General features: G+C 33.5%; 2 protein-coding genes across 4 annotated transcripts; one reads left to right on the top strand and one right to left on the bottom strand.

Annotated features, from left to right (window-relative positions):
- Positions 1 to 6,210: 6,210 nt before the first annotated feature.
- On the top strand, positions 6,211 to 9,959 carry LOC112017874 (uncharacterized). 3 transcript variants are annotated; one of them, XM_065768693.1, is made up of 8 exons: positions 6,211 to 6,380; positions 6,475 to 6,582; positions 6,683 to 7,046; positions 7,147 to 7,313; positions 7,893 to 8,096; positions 8,179 to 8,346; positions 8,492 to 8,875; positions 9,875 to 9,959. In XM_065768693.1, exons 2-8 carry the CDS (start codon positions 6,538 to 6,540, stop codon positions 9,956 to 9,958), a joined length of 1,416 nt encoding a protein of 471 aa, XP_065624765.1. In that variant the 5' UTR covers positions 6,211 to 6,380; positions 6,475 to 6,537; the 3' UTR covers position 9,959. The 3 variants fall into 3 exon arrangements, with proteins under 3 accessions (XP_065624765.1, XP_065624764.1, XP_065624766.1); XM_065768692.1 differs by having other exon boundaries at positions 6,212 to 6,380; positions 6,534 to 6,582; XM_065768694.1 differs by having other exon boundaries at positions 6,214 to 6,380; positions 6,534 to 6,582; positions 7,165 to 7,313.
- Positions 9,960 to 10,364: 405 nt separating this feature from the next.
- LOC136061444 (uncharacterized) lies at positions 10,365 to 13,019 on the bottom strand. The gene is made up of 3 exons (XM_065768691.1): positions 12,633 to 13,019; positions 12,303 to 12,513; positions 10,365 to 11,057 (listed from the first exon to the last, which is right to left on the bottom strand). The coding sequence occupies exons 1-3, from the start codon at positions 12,978 to 12,980 to the stop codon at positions 10,717 to 10,719; spliced, it is 900 nt and encodes a 299-aa protein (XP_065624763.1). The 5' UTR covers positions 12,981 to 13,019; the 3' UTR covers positions 10,365 to 10,716.
- Positions 13,020 to 17,795: the final 4,776 nt, after the last annotated feature.

The following is a 17,795-nucleotide window of genomic DNA, read 5'->3' on the forward strand; positions in this document are numbered from 1 at the left end:
ATGTTATCATAAGTGTTCTTATCATGTTTGATTGATGTTATGATCTTTTTGATATGTTCTAATCTGATTTTAGGTTGTTTATAACATTTCTTGTTGTTCTTGGTTTGTTATTTTCGTTTTATGTAAAGTTTAACCTGTTTATTTATTTAATGTAGTTTAGTTTAATTGTTTGATGTTGTTTCTTGATTATTTGTTTATATTGATGTTTCTTTTATTTGCTTCATGTTAGTTTAGTGTTTAGGGTTCTAACATGCTTGTTTGATCTCATATATTATATCTTTGTTTAATTAATCTCTAAAAATGTAATTTTTCGGATCTGTGCTAAAGGATGTGCACGCATCTATCAAGTATGCGTGCGCATGGTTCAACCAAGTGTACACATAGTTGAGTATGCATGCGCACCTCGAACCCAGATTATGGCAAAATTATTGTTTTTGTTTATTTAGTTATTTTTCACATGATATTTGATTATGTTTGACTATGTTTAGGTTAATTAATTGTGTTTAATTATTTCCATGTTTGTTTGAATCTTTTTGCCATGTTTAGTTTATTTATAATCTTTCTCTGTGTGAGATTTAATTGTTATCTTTTTCTTTTTAGTATATGTTTGATTGTGTTTTATTTGTTTCCTTTTATATTGTCATGTGATATTTAATATGTTGTGTGCATTATTTCCTTAAGTGCATGATGTGCGTTTAGGTTAAGGATTAAGATTCTCTTAATAAACTCTTTAATTAAATATGGCTTAGCAACACATAATGGAGGCTAAACTTCAGACTTATAATCTGGTATGCAAACCCATGCACGTAAATGATTGGCCCAAAATGCCCAATATAATTCTTAGACCTAATCTAGGTAGTTGCTCCATTTTTTTCTTCGCCATGGTCCACTTGGCCGAGACGTACTCCCTTGCACCCACAATGGTACAAAAAAAAGACTCTTACACACAGCATTACGTACATAGACTTTTTCCTAAATATTTGTTTTAGAGTATTCACATTGATGGTGCCAAATTGCTATTTTCTTTTTTCAATGTTCATCTCTTCTCTCTCTCTCTTTTTTTTTTCTTTTTTCTTTCTTCACCGGTTCTTTCTTTCTTCTTTCTTTCTCTCTCTTCTCTCTCCTCTTTTCTCTATCACCCCATCACCGTGGGTTTGGTGGTGGTGGCGGTGGTTGATTTTGGGTGTGGTTTTGTGAATTTTGGCTATGCTGATGGTGGAGGTGATTGATTTTGGTTATGGCTGTGAGTTTTGTGAGTTTCACTATGGGTTTGGTGGTGGTGATTGATTTTGGATGTGGGTTTCTTGGATTTTGGCTCTGGTGGTGGTTAATTTTGGCTGTGGCTATAGGTTTGGGTTTGGTAGTGGTGGTGGGTTATGGCTGTGATAGTGGTTTGGTGGCGGTGCCATGGTGGTGGTTGTTGATTTTGGGTTGTGTGTTTGGTGGCCGTGGGTTGAAGAGAGGGAGAAGAAGAAGAGAGAGAAAAAGAGAAAATAATAAATAAATGAATAGTATTTATTTGTGTTGTGAAAAATAAGAGCATTGATATAGGGTGAGTTGTGAAATAGTGAGTTAAGCTACATTTGGATACGGATGATGCATCCTGCGTTTCACGTTTCTGCATTTTCTTTTTCCATTTTTATTATTGAAAAGCACTCCCATCACTTGGGATTTTGTTTGTTAGTGGGTCCCGTGCACTGTTCACGGGACCCACAAATCTCTTTTTTCACAAAAACTTTTATTAAAAATAAGTCTCACGACACTATTTATATATTTAAAAATTATCTTACTACAGTGTTTTCAGTTTTCAGCAAAATAAACGGTATCCAAACACACCTTTAAAATAGATAAAGTGGCTTTTTTTGGTACTATAAGCTAAATTTTTAACACCATTGATGTGGATGCTCTTATCTGTGTAAAATGTAGACACCCTGTTTGTCATTTTTGGAATTGGAAACTGATAGTAGTAGTCCTGTAGAATAGGTTTTATATATATATATATATATTATATACTATATAATAAAAGTTGGATTTAGAAATCACGGTTGCGACAAATGGTTTCATCAAATTACAGAAATATTTATAGATTAAAAAAAAAAAAAAGATATAATTAATTTTTATTCTTATCTTCTTCTCTTATAATTTTTAAGTTGATAAAAATCTTAATTTGATTATAATCCAAATTCTTTTCTTCATCTATTTCTTCTTAATTTGATTACAATCCAAAATCTTCATCTAATCTTTTTTTATTTTTTTTATTTATTAATGTTGTTCAATTATTGCTTAAATTATATGATTTTTTTTTTAAACTTTTAGATAATGCAATTCATCTTTATTATTGATATTATTTTTTGCTTTAGTGTTCTTAATTGATTATGTAGATTACTTCCTCACTTATGGCAACATTAAAATGGCTATGACTGATAATTTATAGGTAAACTTTTACATTTACATTGCAGTCTAAATATTTACAATTTTTTCATTTATGGAATTTGGTTTTGGTCATATATACAAGAAATTTATATATGATTAGCATTTCTGCTACTATACACGTTAAAAGAGTATAAATGACAGATAGAATTAAATTTCAAATTTACTACTAAGAGCTTTTAGAAATTTAAAACTTGCCATAATTTTAAAAAATATTATAATATCTTTTTTTGCATAAAAAAAATAAATACATTATATACATTTTCCATGTAACTTAAGTTTTAAAAATATTTTTACTATTTTATTTGTTATTATATTTGATTATATGATCAAAAAATATATATTTTTAAATTTATATATATATATTTTTTATTAAGCCATACATTGCACGGGCATAATGCTAGTAAATATATAAAGTTATGGTCCACTGTTTGCTCATTTTTTTTAAAAAAAAATTATTCAAAAAAAACCTTTTTACTAGGAGTACTTTTTATTTTCTTTTAAAAAATCTTTTTAATTTGTTTGTTGACTCGCAAACCTTTGTTAACAAAAGGCTATGTTTTGTAAAATAGAGACTAGAAACATTGAATAAATATATAATTAATTACTAATAAATATATATTTTTAAATAAATACTAATAAGTATATTTATAATCAAAATTTATATAATTTCATTAAAATTTCAAAAAAAAAAAAAAAAAATTTGTCTCATCCCTTTGTCTCAAGTTGGAACCACATTAAGGTTATTCCTTTATTATTATTATTTTTGGTTGTGTAGGAAAAAGGGTCCATCCAACTTGACATGCTTTAAAAAATGAAGCTTTATTTATTTATTTATTTGAAGGCAATAACCAAAATGATATGATTTCTTTTGGTGGAAAAAGAATTACAATCAATTTTTTGAACTCTCTTTAATGGCACATGATCTCTTGGGTATTCCTATAATTGTGGTTGCTTGTGAATTAACTTTTAGCACAAGGGGTAGCTTGTGTTTGGATTGGGCGTTAACCGCGTTTGGCGTTTTGGAGCCTGGGTCCCACGCACTGTTCATTTACCAGCCACCCACAGAAAAACGCAGCAAGTGTTATACATTGTGTTTTCAACTTTAAAATATATTTTGCTACAATGTTTTTAACAATTCAGTTTTAGTAAAATAAGCGGTATCCAAATAGATCCATAAATTCTTATTTAGTATCGATCTTATCTTTTGCTTGAGAATCGGTAAACATTGATTTGCACTCAAAGTTGGTTATATAGATTTGAAGGTAATAATATTTAACTCATTTATAGAATAGTAGTTATAAAATTTTAATTCTTTATTGACCCAATTTCATTGTATGCTAAAATTATATTTAAACATTGCATTGAAATGAAAATATTGACTAAAATTTACTTGCCAACTTGAGATGCAATTCTCAAGTACGAATATTTTCATTGATGGATCTACTACTAACATTGAGTAGAGTGAGGTGAAATTCATTTGAAAGATTTACATATTTTTCTCTACCTAATATTTTATATTATATTCTTAAAATTTTATGATTTAGTTATCTTCCTTTCTTTTTTTCTTTTTTTTGAGAGAGAATTTAGTTATCTTTCTAGGTAATTTAAATTTATTATTATTTTATATGTAATAGATGCACCAAAGGAGTTTGATAACTTGATTTGGTCTTTAAAATTTAAATTCTTTTTCATTCTTTTGTGGCGATGATATGATTCATGACTGTGAATTATGTAAACTTAATAATTTTATTTTTGAGTAGTTGCTATTTGTTTTCTTATTTATATTGAAATGAATAATAAGAAAAAAAAAAAAACAATATGATCATCATCACCATCATATATATATATATATATATAATATTATTATTACTATTATTATTATTATTATTATTATTATTATTATTTCATGTGAAATATTCAAATCAACTTGAACCACATGGTTGACACAATTTAGGCCGAAACTCATTTATGACGACCCATTTATGACTCAAATCTAATAAACTTATTTGCTAGGTCTAATTAAGCGTTACACAATAAATGATCTACACATAAGACAATGTCACATGAATAAGTATTACACTCAAAACCTAAGAGGGGAAACCACATGGAATTTGTGAATTTTTAATTTTTTTAAAAATACTTTCTTTAGCTAAAAGGACATGGTTATTCAATATTTTTGTCACATAAATGATAGATCATATATCCTATTAATAAATTTATGGTAGAATTTGCAATAGAGAAGGAATTAAAGTATTCAATATTGTACTTAAAGTTGTTTTGGTTTTGTCACGGAAGCAAAATATTTTGATACTTGTGTATTGTTTCGGAGTTACCAATACACACACACATACTGATAACTTATTTAGTACGTTTTAGAATAGTATCAGTTCCTATTTAAATAGTCGGTCTGGTTCATATTGTGCTATTGTTGATTCCTATATGGTATTGATTCCTTTGGGTGGAATATTGAGCATGGTTATTAAACACAAATTGGATGTTAACTTGGTCTAAGAGTCAAAGACATTAGGTCAGGTGTAAGGTAAACCAAAAAAAATTAAATAAACATAAAAATAAGTTTGAGAAATTAAAAAATAAATATGTAAATTAAAAAAATAGTCATGCCAAAATTCCTAATTAAAATTAAGTTTAAAAAAAAAAGTCACCAAATATATTTCAAAGCCAAGGTTTCACAAGTAATAACACTAGAGAACATAAAATATTTCTGGACTATGAAGTGGGTGTGATTATTGTAAAGCTTTAGTAGATCAGAATAAATATAAGCAACTGGGCTGTGTACCAATTACCTAACCCATCGCTGCCTAGAAGAAAAAAAATGGCAGCATTGTGAGAGAGTTGAAAACGATTTTTTATTTTAGGACCTGCTGGCTCTTATCTTAAATAAATAGACCCACTCATATGTAATTATTGCGAGTTGGGACCAAAACTCTAATCTAATCTAATGGTGGGCTGCTTAATTCTTTAATTCATAGAGATTTTTATGTTGTTCTTTCTCACCTTTCTTTTTTCACTCTTGACTTTCCGAGGCAGTTGACAGGCAATATGGACATAGGAGCCTAACAACTACCCAGCAAACGTGTTGCTGTGTGATAGACAGCTAGAGTAATATAACAAAGTGGGTTTTAGTTAACTTAAACCAGTAAAACTGATTCTTAAAATAAAATCAACTGGTAAAATGGTTGGGATTTCGGATTGGAATTACTAAAAATCAACTCCTATTTAAATAGTCGGTATGGTTCATATTGTGCTATTGTTGATTCCCGTATGGTATTGATTCCTTTGAGTGGAATATTGAGCATGGTTATTAAACACAGATTGGATGTTGGTCTAAGAGTCAAATCATTAGGTCAGATGTAAGGTAAACTAAAAAAAAAAAATTTAAATAAACATAAAAAAAAAAGTTTGAGAAATTATAAAATAAATATGTAAATTAAAAAAAAAAAGTCATGCCAAAATTCCTAATTAAAATTAAGTCTAAAAATCAAGTCACCAAATATATTTCAAACCCAAGATTTCACAAGTAATAACACTAGAGAACATAAAATAAAAGGATGTTATAAATTAGACTCAAGTCTTTACTAAATAAAATCCTATTATATTACATTTTTTGAAATTTAATGAATTAAAGCATATCTTAAACTCGAAAGTCAAATTCTATGCATATTAATTACTTCACTAGTTGCTTTAATCCCAAAGATTATAATTAAAAAAAAAAAAAAAAAACTTGAAACTTTATATTTATTGAAAAGTCTTGTATGAAGTGAGTCGGGCTGAGCAGGGACCCGACCCACCATTTTGGGCGGGTCTGAGAAAATTCTGGTCGGTTTCGAAATTTTTTTAGGGGAAAAAAAAAAAAAAAAAAAAACCCGGAATCTCTCTCTCCGCCTCTCTTAGGCTTCAGCTCTCTTCACCGAGTTCTCTCTTCGTGTGTAAGTCATCCCTCTCTTTGTTGGGTTTTTATTTTATTTTATTGTATAATCTGAATCAGTGACTGAAACAGATCTTGATTTTTATTATTCGCAGGACGATTTAATTTTTGTTTTTGTATATACCTCTGTTGAATTTTTTTTGTTTGTTTGTAGCACAATGCTTGCAGGGCTCAAATTCGTTCCCCGTGAAAAGCTTGACAAAGTAATTCCCGTTACTTTTCTTTTTTGTTTAATTTTGGTTTTTAAGGAACTGCGTGTTTTGTTTTTGTTAAAGTCTTTCGAATTTGTGTTTTGTGTGTTAGGCAAAGGATAGTGATTCGGATGATTCTATAAAAGAGAGGAAAAAATCTAGTAGGAGAAAGGAAAAACATAGGAAGAAAGGGAAGAAGAGTTGTAGGTACAGTAGTTCAGATGATGATGAACTCGAGAGAATTAAGAAACCTTCTAGCAAGAAGAAGAAGTGGTACTCTTCGGAGGAGTATTCTTCGGGGGAAAGTGAGGGCAGTTCCGACGAAGAAGCGAAGAAGGGTCGGGATAAGAGTAAGAGAAGTAAGGGCGATAGGTCGGAGGATGATGAGGATAGTGATAGGTCGAAGAAGGGATTGAGAAGTAGAGAAGATGGAAGGAGAAAGAGCAAGGGAAGTGGGGCTCGAGGCGACTTGTCTGGTATGTATTCTATGCCGCCTTTTGCTTTGGCTGAATTCTATGTTGTTTTATTGTTTGAATGTTATGACATTATTTATGATAGTGGATTACTATGTTTTAGTTGTTTCGAATTTTGCAGATAGTGGTGCAGGAACTGGTTCCTTGAAAGAGAAGGAAATTGTGAGAAAAGAGATGGGATTAGAATGGATGCTTAGACCTGGGGAAAAGAGGGACGAAAGGCCTGCAATGATTGTTGATGACAAATTTGAGGAAACTCCAACCGAGGAGGTATACTCTTACTCTTACTTACCTGTTGTAGTATGTAGTCTGTTGTTATCATTGTTTTGTTTGAATTGCTGCACCCGCCTCCCCATTTCTCTGTTCTTTGAATTTTTTTAGAAATTATTAGATTGGTAGTTTAGTTACATGATTATTATTTTTTTTTTTTTTTGACATTCTTTACAAGTTAACACACAATGGGGCATATTTCCATAAGGAAAAAATTATGTCTGTTTTTTGCCAATCATTTACTATGTTAACAGAAGAAAACATAAACGAAAAATGTAACTGCTTAGTTCTTTTATTTTGGTTGTGATGCATGATCATTTGTGTACAACTCCTTCTGGCATTTGCACAAAAATAACTATACTTTTTAAAAATAAAATAAAATGAATAATTGTTTGAAATTTAGTCAATATGTCACACTTCTGCTGCTCTGTGTTCCAAAGGGTATCATGTATGTGCATATTCTGTTTGCCTGAAGCATGTATGTATCCTTTGTTTCCTGTCCCACTTGTTTGTTATGAGAACATGGTGACCTCATTTTGTTTGTTTGTTTGTTTTTTTTTTTTTTTTCCTTTTAATCAGGTAAAGAAGGCGCATCCCAGGGAGATGAATCCTTATTTGAAGGATAATGGTGATGGTTATCCAGAAGATACTGATGGGAGCAAAGCCAGTGGGGACAAACTTTTGTCTTCTTCAGTTGTTGGAGATGGAGGTGCAAGCTGGAGACTTAAAGCCTTGAAGCGTGCACAAGAGCAAGCAGCTCGAGAAGGACGAAGGCTTAATGAGGTATTGTACCTTAACTTTCAGATATTTTCAAGTATCTCTATAAAATATTTTTGGCTGTTTTTTAAGTGATGAAATTGTTCAGGTTGTTGAAGAACGGTGGGGTTCTGTTGGTCAACTTGCTGTATCTGTAGCGTCTCGTAAAGCTGCCCCATCTCGTGCTCATCTACATGCCATAAAAGATAGAAAGAGGGGGCTAACTGAGGAACAGAAGCCAGGTTCTGACGATCAAAGCGAGAGGGATATTGAAAAGGTAACTGGCCATTCTCTGTTGCATAACTGGTTTTTTGTCAGTATACATGGTTGTTCTATTTGAGGTGAAAATTATTGTCATTGTTTAAAGTGAAAAGAAGAATCACTTCACTTATGCTTACAAGTTACATGTTTGTGCTTGTCAGAACAATGATAGGAACTACTTGAAGGATGTATCATTCCAGCATCATAAAATGAGGGAACCTAAAGTTAAAGATTCTTTATCTTGGGGAAAGGGGAAAAGTCAAAATCAATCTTCCAAGGATGCTGACATTGTCAAGGCTGCTGTATCAAGCTTAAATAAGTTTAACAATGATGGAAGCTTTATGCAAAAGGTTCTTCGGCAGCAAAATAATGATCCTGGTGGTTCTGTTGAGGGAAATGTGGAGTCAAGATTTGTTTCATCACAAATGAACCAATCTAGTGAAGGCAGCGCAGTGGCTAATGATGCACTCAGTGCAAACCAATTGGCAGCTAAGGCTTTTCAGCTTCGTATGAAAGGAAAGCATGAAGAAGCAAATAAACTTTTGGTAAGATGACATCTCTATGTTGTTCAACTTTCCTGCTCTCTTCTCTCTAATTTAGGTTTCACATGAAGAATCTCAAGTTTCTCTCTCTCCAGTGATTTTTTGAATTTTGTGACATACACAGCTTTATCGGAGAAACTAATTCGAAGAATATTAAATTTAGGAAACTGTCATTGACAACACTTTTAATTTGGGGGGAAAAGCTTTATAAACACCCAAGGGGCCTTAGCAATTAGGGTTAAATGTCTGGCATGCTAGAAAGGAATTTCCACGTCCTTTCCTTGATACTGCATGTCTATTTGGAAGTAGGTAAAGGTGTTCATTTTTTAGCTAATTTTGGCCATTTCATGAATAACAAGAAACTTAATGGTGAAAGAATTGAGATATTTAGGGTTATATTATCATGAAGTCCTTGGGATTTCTTAGTTCAGGTGGGTGAAGACAGTATCTTGTAAGGTGACTTGGCTGCTTTTTGTATAGCTCATCTTGCTTTGTGGTTTCTGGGGTTTAGGCTTGTCACTTTTCTTTCTAGTGCTGGATTTTCTCCCCCCATGCTATGTCTCCAATTTAAAATAAAATGAAGAAATTGGTTTTGATTGAGTCTTAGAGGTGAAAGCAAGATTTTCCTTGCTGTACTATAATATTGTTTGAATTTAGCGATGCATGTCATAAGTTGTAATTATATTTCTCCACAAGTATGTATTCAAATTGTGTGGTTTGGGATGTGGCAGAAGATAATTTTATATTGTTTTCCCTTTTTATGAACCTTTTTTTCCCTACCTTACTTCTTTGGAGTGGTATAATCTAGAATCTTAAGGTGACCATAATTCATTAAACATGTACAATACAAACTGAACAGTAAAAACGCAAACTAATGCTCCTGTGGAGTATGCATGGGAAAGCGTTCATATTTGAAGTGTCATTGTACTTGGTAAACTACCTTTTGCTTCAGGTTATTAATCGGAGTTATCCTTTTTTTTTGTTTTTGGTTCTTTTTATTAGCAAGAAGCAGAGAAGATCAAGGCAAAGCAAGATGGTGGGGATAATTCAATTAAGCCACAAAATGAGAGAAGGTCAAGCAGGTAATTATGCATATTGTGATTTTTTTCCCCGGTTTTGGGGGGGTGGGGTGGGAGAGGGATCTATTTCTTTTGTTCAAATCCAAGGTCATTTTATAAGTATTGTATTTATGGAATTGGAATTTATAGCTGCAAAGATGGACTCAACTCGTGTGTTTGCATGGGTTGGTGGGGTGTGAGGGGATTCTATTTCTTTTGTTCAAATGCTAGAAGCTCATTATATAAGGAAATAAGTATTGTATTTAATGGAATTTATAACAGCAAAGATGGACTCAACTCGTGTGTGTGCATGGGTGGGTGGGTGGGTTCTTTTCCTTTTTATAATTGCTCATCTGACTATTGCAATGAATGTCCACCAACTTTTTACAAGCCTCTCCCCTCCTCCCCCCCCACCCCCCCCCCCCCCCCCCCCCCCCCCCCCCTCTTAAGCTGCATCAATCACTGGAACATGCTGAATCTAAGGATCTGTGAGCAAATGTAGGATTACCACAATTTAAGACTAAGACCCAAGTTAAATTACAATGCAGATTGAAGAAGCAAAATTTGGATGTATACGATAGCAAGGCTACAGTCCAGTGTCAGTCACTTCTGCAACGAAAATCTCTTGGCCCCAATATCACAGGCCAACCACAAGTATTAAACAGGATCTACCATGAACACTGTGAAGCACTTCCATAATATCAGTTTTAAGCTGCAATCAACCCTAAATGGATGAAGATGCAAATCGCCAATCACTGTCACGAGTCTTTTAACCGTTGTATTGTATCAAGATACCTGGTGAAGCTGTTTTGTCCAATCGAACGGTTCCCAGTCTTTGAGAAAACTTTTAACTGCTTCCCTTTGAACCTCAACCGAATCATACCTTCGCCTACGGTGCATGTCTTCTTCTGGCAACTGAAGCATGCCTCTTATAACATTAAGGCCGAAGCTACTTTTAAATTGTGTCTCATCATCAATTACGTGCACAAATCCCTTATACAAACCGAATTCAACATGGAAGTACGGAAAGTTTTTAGGAATTGAAGCACGCAATCCCTTTACACTTGTATCAATAAGCTTCTTTGCATTGTGTTGGCTCCACTCATCTTCGGCTTCATCAATTGCCTACAAGTAGAACAAACTTCTTTTAGAATATTGTAAAATAATTTTAATAATTCAAAATCAAACTTGGACACAGATACGTACATAATACATTTGATGTATAAAACACATTGCAATATATGTTTATTATCAAGTTCTTGTAAGAATCATCGTTTTTCTTCTTTTATTTTATTTTATTTTTCTTTCTTGAAACAAATAGGGGGAAATTATTCCACTTGGGCTTATAACTACAGATAATAATAAGATTATCAAAATATTTAAAAACAAAACAATGTACAAAAGTGATGGTAATTGAAATAGTGCACAACGGGTTATATATAAAACTGAGATTCCAAAAATAACAAAAAGTTCCCAAAATATTTTGATAAGTGGCGTATTACGTTTCTCTTGAAACACAGGCTCAATCTCTTTTCTTCTTTGCAATCAATAAAATATGCTTGGTAAAATTCACTATTTATGCCACCATTACGTAGAAGTAGAACATTGCCCTTATGGAGCTTCCAATAGAATCACAAGTATATTTACATAACTAAAAACAGTTTATTTTTGGAACCCCAAGAGAGAGCACAATCAGCAAAGGTCATTAAAAAAAAAGATAAGTGATATGTCCACAACATTTTTACAACATTTTTACAACAAATCTTAAGGGACAGGTTGTTACAGGTTGTTATTGTTGAGGCAAAAAAGTAATCTTAGTGTTAGGTTCAAATTTGAACCAATAACAACTAACCACCTATGATTTGTTTTGAACATGTTGTCAAAATGTTATGGACATAGCACCTCTCTAAAAAAAATTCCCTTTCTCTACAAGCCAAACTCACTCATAAAAAATAAACAAGTTGAGTTCAAAATGTTTTTTAAGTTTTTTCTTTACCTCCAGTTTCATTTTGACATTTTCTCAACAAGCATATGATTTAGACAACTGTATAAAATTAGTCAAAGTTGCTCTCCTATAATTTTTCCAAACTGATAGCACTACTTCAATTAAACACTCTTTTCTCCAGCTTCACTTCCCTGATAAACAGTTCCCACTTTACTTCTAAGCTAATTTGCAAATAACCCTTTTGCTAACTACAATGTACAAAGATCATTCAAACATTGCACACCCATGGGGGTAGAGAGAGAGAGAGAGAGAGAATGGCACACTTTTTAATTCACACTACCTACTTCAATAACCCTAGCTAATAAAATGACAAGCAAGTAGATTCCAAATGCTGCATTCATAAGCAAATTAGAATACGAAAAATACCTTTTAAAATATAGAGGAGCCTCTTTAGCAATGTCTTGGGGTAACGGAATACACTCAATCAAACAATGGCGGCGTTGTTGCGCCAAACCCATCACCGTTTCAAGAAACACTACATCCCTCTCTTGCTTTGCAAACATCATGATAAGGCATTTCTTGAAGTTGCGAATTTCATCCCACACATTATCATCGACAGTTCTTGTGGCCGATTCATGCTGTAGAAAAAATAACCATCATTTAGGGTGGGGGAGGGGAGGGCAACATTTCCATATCAATAAAATAGATTGATTTAACAGGAAAAAGAAGGTATGTAAAGGAATCAAGTTAATCTCACATGCAGTGGTAAAATGCAGCAATGACCAGGCACCACAGGCTGTGAATGTGGCAACATCAAGTATGTGAAATTTGCTATTGAAACAATAAGATGTTTTGGCACTTTTGGATTCTCAAAGCAAAAAAGACACCGCTCTTTTTGTGTTAAGAGACGTGTATTCTTCTGTGTAACCTTATGCTCATTATCTCCACCCTTCTTTCCAGCCTTTTTACTAGGACCAACTTCAAAATCATATTCATCATCTGCCTGACCATAAGTAGTATATTTTTTGTTCTGCATTATCTTTCGAGCTAGATGCATATCAGAATCATCCTCTTCCTTCTTTTGTCGAACAGATCTATCCTGCATAATATATCTGGGTAAAAGGGAACAAATCAATGTAATGATAACACCACCAAATGTGTTACAGGAATAAGAGAGATATTGAAAATGCAAACTATACAAGTTTTTACACACCAACAAAAAAAAAAAAAAATTTAAAAATAAAAACCCTTTCCAATACTCCATTATAAAAAGGAAAAGAACCCACCCANCTTCGGGTCAAAAAAAAGGGTTCGGGTCGGGTATTTTTCGGGTCGGGTCGGGTCGGGTCGGGTCGGGTCAGAAAATTCTGACCCGTTTTGCCATGTCTAAGTATCTTGCATCATTGCCTTTGATACATTTTATACACTTAATTTTTTTCTTTTCTATTATTTATTTATTTATTTATTCATTCATGAAATACAAATAAAAAGCTATTTACAGTTTACTAACTTGGGATATATACAAAGTACTTATCAAAATGCTATTCATGAAGACATGCTAAATTCACCCTGAGTAGCATGAAAACCTTATGAAAAAAGGAAGGATAAAATCACCATGACATCATGAAAGCTACTTTGAAGAAATGCTATAGTCACCACAGTAGCATGAAGGAAAAAGTTATTTATGAAGAAGAAGAAAAATAAATAAATAAAAGCTACATGTGGGGTGTGGGTAGGGCTGTCCACGGGTCAGGCCAGGTTGGTTTTGGACCCAACCTGGACTCAACCCGTCGAAAAATCAATCGAGTCGGTTTCTGGTGAGGGTGAGGGTCGATTAGGCCAGGTCAGTTGCCAGAATAAAGAAAGCATCGAAATCCGGGGGAAAAAAAAAAAAGCGTCGCCGAATTCTGAAAATATTCACAAGATTCTGCATTTTCTCTCCGGATTCTACATTTTTTAGCTAAAAATTGCTAGGATTTGGATCTCCTCGAATCTAACCTTGATCTTGTCGAAATTGGCCAGATTTGTATATAACTTTGGACGGGTCGGGTGGCTTGGTTTTTGGAGAAGAAAACCACCACTCAACCCGCTGGTGTTGAGTCTTGGGCGCAAAAACCCGTAACTGACTGACAGGAGCGTTGGTTCGGGCTGAAATTGGGTGGAGATCGAGCGGTTTGGTCGGTCCGGCGGGTGTGGGTCGGGTCTGGACACCCAAGGTATGGGGGGCAATGAGCATTTTGGGTTGGGAAGTTTGAACTATCACTTGATTACAACTTGACTTTCCTTGGCTTCAAAATCATGATACTTTAGGGTTTAGGGCTTTAGGATTACAATTTAGGGGTTAGTGATTTATGGGTTAAAGATTTAAAGGTTAGGGTTTGGGGGTTGGAATTTAGGGATTAGCAATTTAGGGGTTAGAGATTTAGGGGTTAGCAATTTAGCAGTTACGGTTTAGGGGTTTGCGATTTAGGGGTAAGCAATTTAGATAAAGGGTTAGAGATTTAGGGTTAGCGATTCGTGGTTTAGAGATTTAGGAGTTAGTGATTTAGGGTTTAGGGTTTAGGGATTACTATTTAGGGGTTAACGAATTAGAGGTTAGGGATTTAGGGGTTAGAGATTTAGGGGTTACAATTTATGGGTTACTGACTTACGGGTTAGTGATTCAAGGTTTAGAGATTTAGGGGTTAGGGTTTAGGGGTTACAATTTAGAGGTTAGCGATTTAGGGGTTAGATATTTAGGTGCTAGCGATTTAGGGGTTAGCAATTTAGGTGTTAGATTTTGGGGTTTACAATTTAGGGGTTAGTGATTTAAGGCTTACAATTTAGGGGTCAACGATTTAGGGGTTAGAGATTTGGGGGGTAGGGGTTACAATTTAGGGGTTAGCGATTTATAGTTTAGGGTCTAGGAATTACAATTTAGGGGTTAGCAATTTAGGGATTCACGATTTAGGGGTTAGTAATTTAGGTGTTAGGGTTTACAATTTAGGGGTTACAATTTTAGGGTTTAGGGTTTACAATTTAGGGGTTAGTGATTTAGGGGTTAGAGATTTGGCGGTTAGGGTTTAGGGGTTACAATTTAGAGGTTAGCGATTTAGGAGTTAGAAATTTAGGGGTTAGGATTTAGGGGTTAAAATTTAGGGCCTACAATTTGGGGTTAGAGATTTAGGGGTTAGTGATTTTGGGGTTAGAGATTTGGGGTTAAGCTGAGGGTTACAATTTAGTGGTTAGCGATTTAGGGATTTGAGACTTGGGTTAGGGTATAGGGGTTATAATTTAGGATGTAAAATCCAAACACCCCAAATCTTTAAGAGGTAAAATCAAAATTCTGAAACTTCGTGGTGTAAAATCCAAACACCTCCAAACTTCAAAGGATAAAATTTAAATTTTGAAACTTTATGGTGTAAAATCCAAATACCCCTAAACTTTAAGGGTGTAATTTTCAATTTAACCTTTAATTTATTTGATGCATTTTATTAGAATTAGTTTTCCATAATTTTCTTTCATACAAGTTGGATATAGTAATCTAGTTGTATGAGATTGGTTGAAGGAGCATGCTGAAGCATTAGAGGTAGACAAGTTAAAATGGATGTATTATGTGATTAATAAAAGTACATGGCTACATATTTAGGTTCAACCCACTAGGATGCTAGTGGGCAGATGACGCAAGAGCAAAGGGCAAATTATGTGACAGTCACGTAGGTGACATGTGTCATTTATGTTATATGTTCTGAGCATCCACATCAAGTTTGTGTTTGTTCACCCATGCTCAGGGCAAATTAGCTTCCACATTAAGTTCGTGTTTTTTGAACCACCAAAGGATGCAGCCTGATGGTAGAAGTCCTTTGAATCATCACCCTTGCAAGTCCAAGGGTTGTGATTCGAGTTGTAGTGCTTCAATTTAAAATGTTGTGCTCACATGAATAGCCCCAAGCAGCTTCAGTGGTCTCACGCCATAGAATTCAGATTTAAGTGGGGTAGGGCAATGAAACCACGCAGTATGAGACTTTTTTTCTTAATAATAAAAAATAAAAATAAAAAAGAAAGAAAGAAAAGTTCGTGTTTGTTGAACACATTTTGTTACTTGGAAACTTCACTTTTCCCTGACATTGAAGAAGAAACTTTTGGCAACATGTAGTTTTGTCTGATTGTGGATTTAGACAAGTAATTTGATATGTACATCAAGTCCTAGTAACATAGGTGGATGAAGCGATAACTTGCTTCTGAAATAGGGGAAAATGTGCGATTTCTTTATGTTGATGGCCATAAATGATGTGTAACGCATGAATGGTAAATATGATTTCATGTGGTAATTGCACTATTGACCGTAAATAGGTGTTACTGTTATTGCCATTGAATTGAAAATCCATTCGGAGTAGTGTTCTAGTTGTCGTGGTTTTATGTCTATAAACTAGGTGTTACTGTTATTGCCATTGAATTGAGCATCCATTCGGAGTGTTCGTTGTCGTGGTATTATGTCTATATACTAAATGCAGGCAACACCTATCTACATATCTTGTGGCTAAACTGCTCAAGAACCTGATCATGATAATATTGTTCGAACCCAAAAATATGACATTAGCATCATGTAAGAACATTCTTATAAGCCACCTCAAATATTTAGCTAAACTAATCTAAAAAACCTCTACCCTTGTTTGATAGGAATCATCTACAATCCTTGTTTCTTTTTTCTTTTTTTGGGAATATTTGATAATATGATATTTTCTTTCTTAGGCCATATGCAAAATTTCCCTCAGACATTTTCAAATGTGGTCTTTGTAAGTCATACATTGCGGGAATAACCCCCAAAAGTGCAATAAAGACGGAAATACTCATTCCCAAAGTATGACTCATGTCGTTGATGATTCCTTGCGAGAATTATTGTAGGTGGTTTCAGAATTTTGAGACATTAACATAAAGCGTGCAAGTGAAAGTCGGCGAACATGTTTGTGCTGTGCCCAAGAAAGAAGAAAGCAAATAAAACAGGTTGGGCCGGGACAACTTCACCCACCACTTTCAGCAACCCTGGCCACCATTTCTATAGTTGAAAAATTAAATACCAAGAGCAGTGTTTACATTAAAGCAATTTATTTCTTCATTTTTTTTTTCCCAAAAGTAAACTTCCATTCAAGGAAATAAGACTACAGAACAAGAAACAATAGAATTCGACGTACAACAGGTTAGTCGCTTATCCATCCAAAACAATGTTTGTACTACATATTTAAAAGCCTCTCTGGTGAAAGAAAACACCAACAACTTCAATAAAATTATGATTCTGCTCGCCAGCCAACTTGGTTGTAACGTCAAGAGTCCATTCTTAGTCCTGGCCATCCTGGGAGAGAGTGAAAATAAAAATAAAAATCCTAATAAGCAGATAATTTCTTCTTTAAAATACATACAATGTGTTCAAAACAATAATCAAGTAATAACAAATATATTTGAAAAGTAAAGCCAATAAGCTNGCCTGTGGATTTGGAGCCTGCACGTGGTCGTGTTGTAAATTACTACATGATGTAGCAATAGATTTAAGGTAATCTAATTGTAAAAATTTCGATTCTCTTATAGTGGATTTGTTTTACCTTAAAGATAACTAGGTCAAATCCTCCCTAAGTTTTTACCTTAAAACAGTTTGTTTCATTAGTTTTCCTAGGTCATCATATTGTGACGTTATTTACTTTTCCACTATTGTGCATGATATGATATATATTTGTTTAACCTAGATCTAAATAATAGACCCAATAATCAACTTGATTAATTAATTGGGTTAAACAATCTAGTTTAAGGGGTCTAAACGAACAAACAAATATAATTAACAAATAGTAATTTTTGGTATCAAAGCAAGAGATTTGGATTTCTGGCTTTGATCTTTGTTTTTACTTTACCTCCAATTTAAAATTTAGGCGAAAACACCATTTTGGTCTTT

This window comes from Quercus suber, unplaced genomic scaffold (assembly GCF_002906115.3).
Source record: "Quercus suber isolate HL8 unplaced genomic scaffold, Cork oak 2.0 scaffold_987, whole genome shotgun sequence".
Taxonomy (NCBI): Eukaryota; Viridiplantae; Streptophyta; class Magnoliopsida; order Fagales; family Fagaceae; genus Quercus; species Quercus suber.

Coding starts and splice junctions, on each gene's coding strand:
- LOC136061444 (XM_065768691.1), bottom strand. CDS start 12,980: ATGCAGGATAGATCTGTTCGACAAAAGAAGGAAGAGGATGATTCTGAT. Junction 12,514..12,632: donor GCTGCATTTTACCACTGCAT/GTGAGATTAACT, acceptor TTTTTTCTACAG/CATGAATCGGCCACAAGAAC. Junction 11,058..12,302: donor GGCTCCTCTATATTTTAAAA/GGTATTTTTCGT, acceptor TGTTCTACTTGT/AGGCAATTGATGAAGCCGAA.
- LOC112017874 (XM_065768693.1), top strand. CDS start 6,538: ATGCTTGCAGGGCTCAAATTCGTTCCCCGTGAAAAGCTTGACAAA. Junction 6,583..6,682: donor CCCGTGAAAAGCTTGACAAA/GTAATTCCCGTT, acceptor TTTGTGTGTTAG/GCAAAGGATAGTGATTCGGA. Junction 7,314..7,892: donor AGGAAACTCCAACCGAGGAG/GTATACTCTTAC, acceptor CCTTTTAATCAG/GTAAAGAAGGCGCATCCCAG.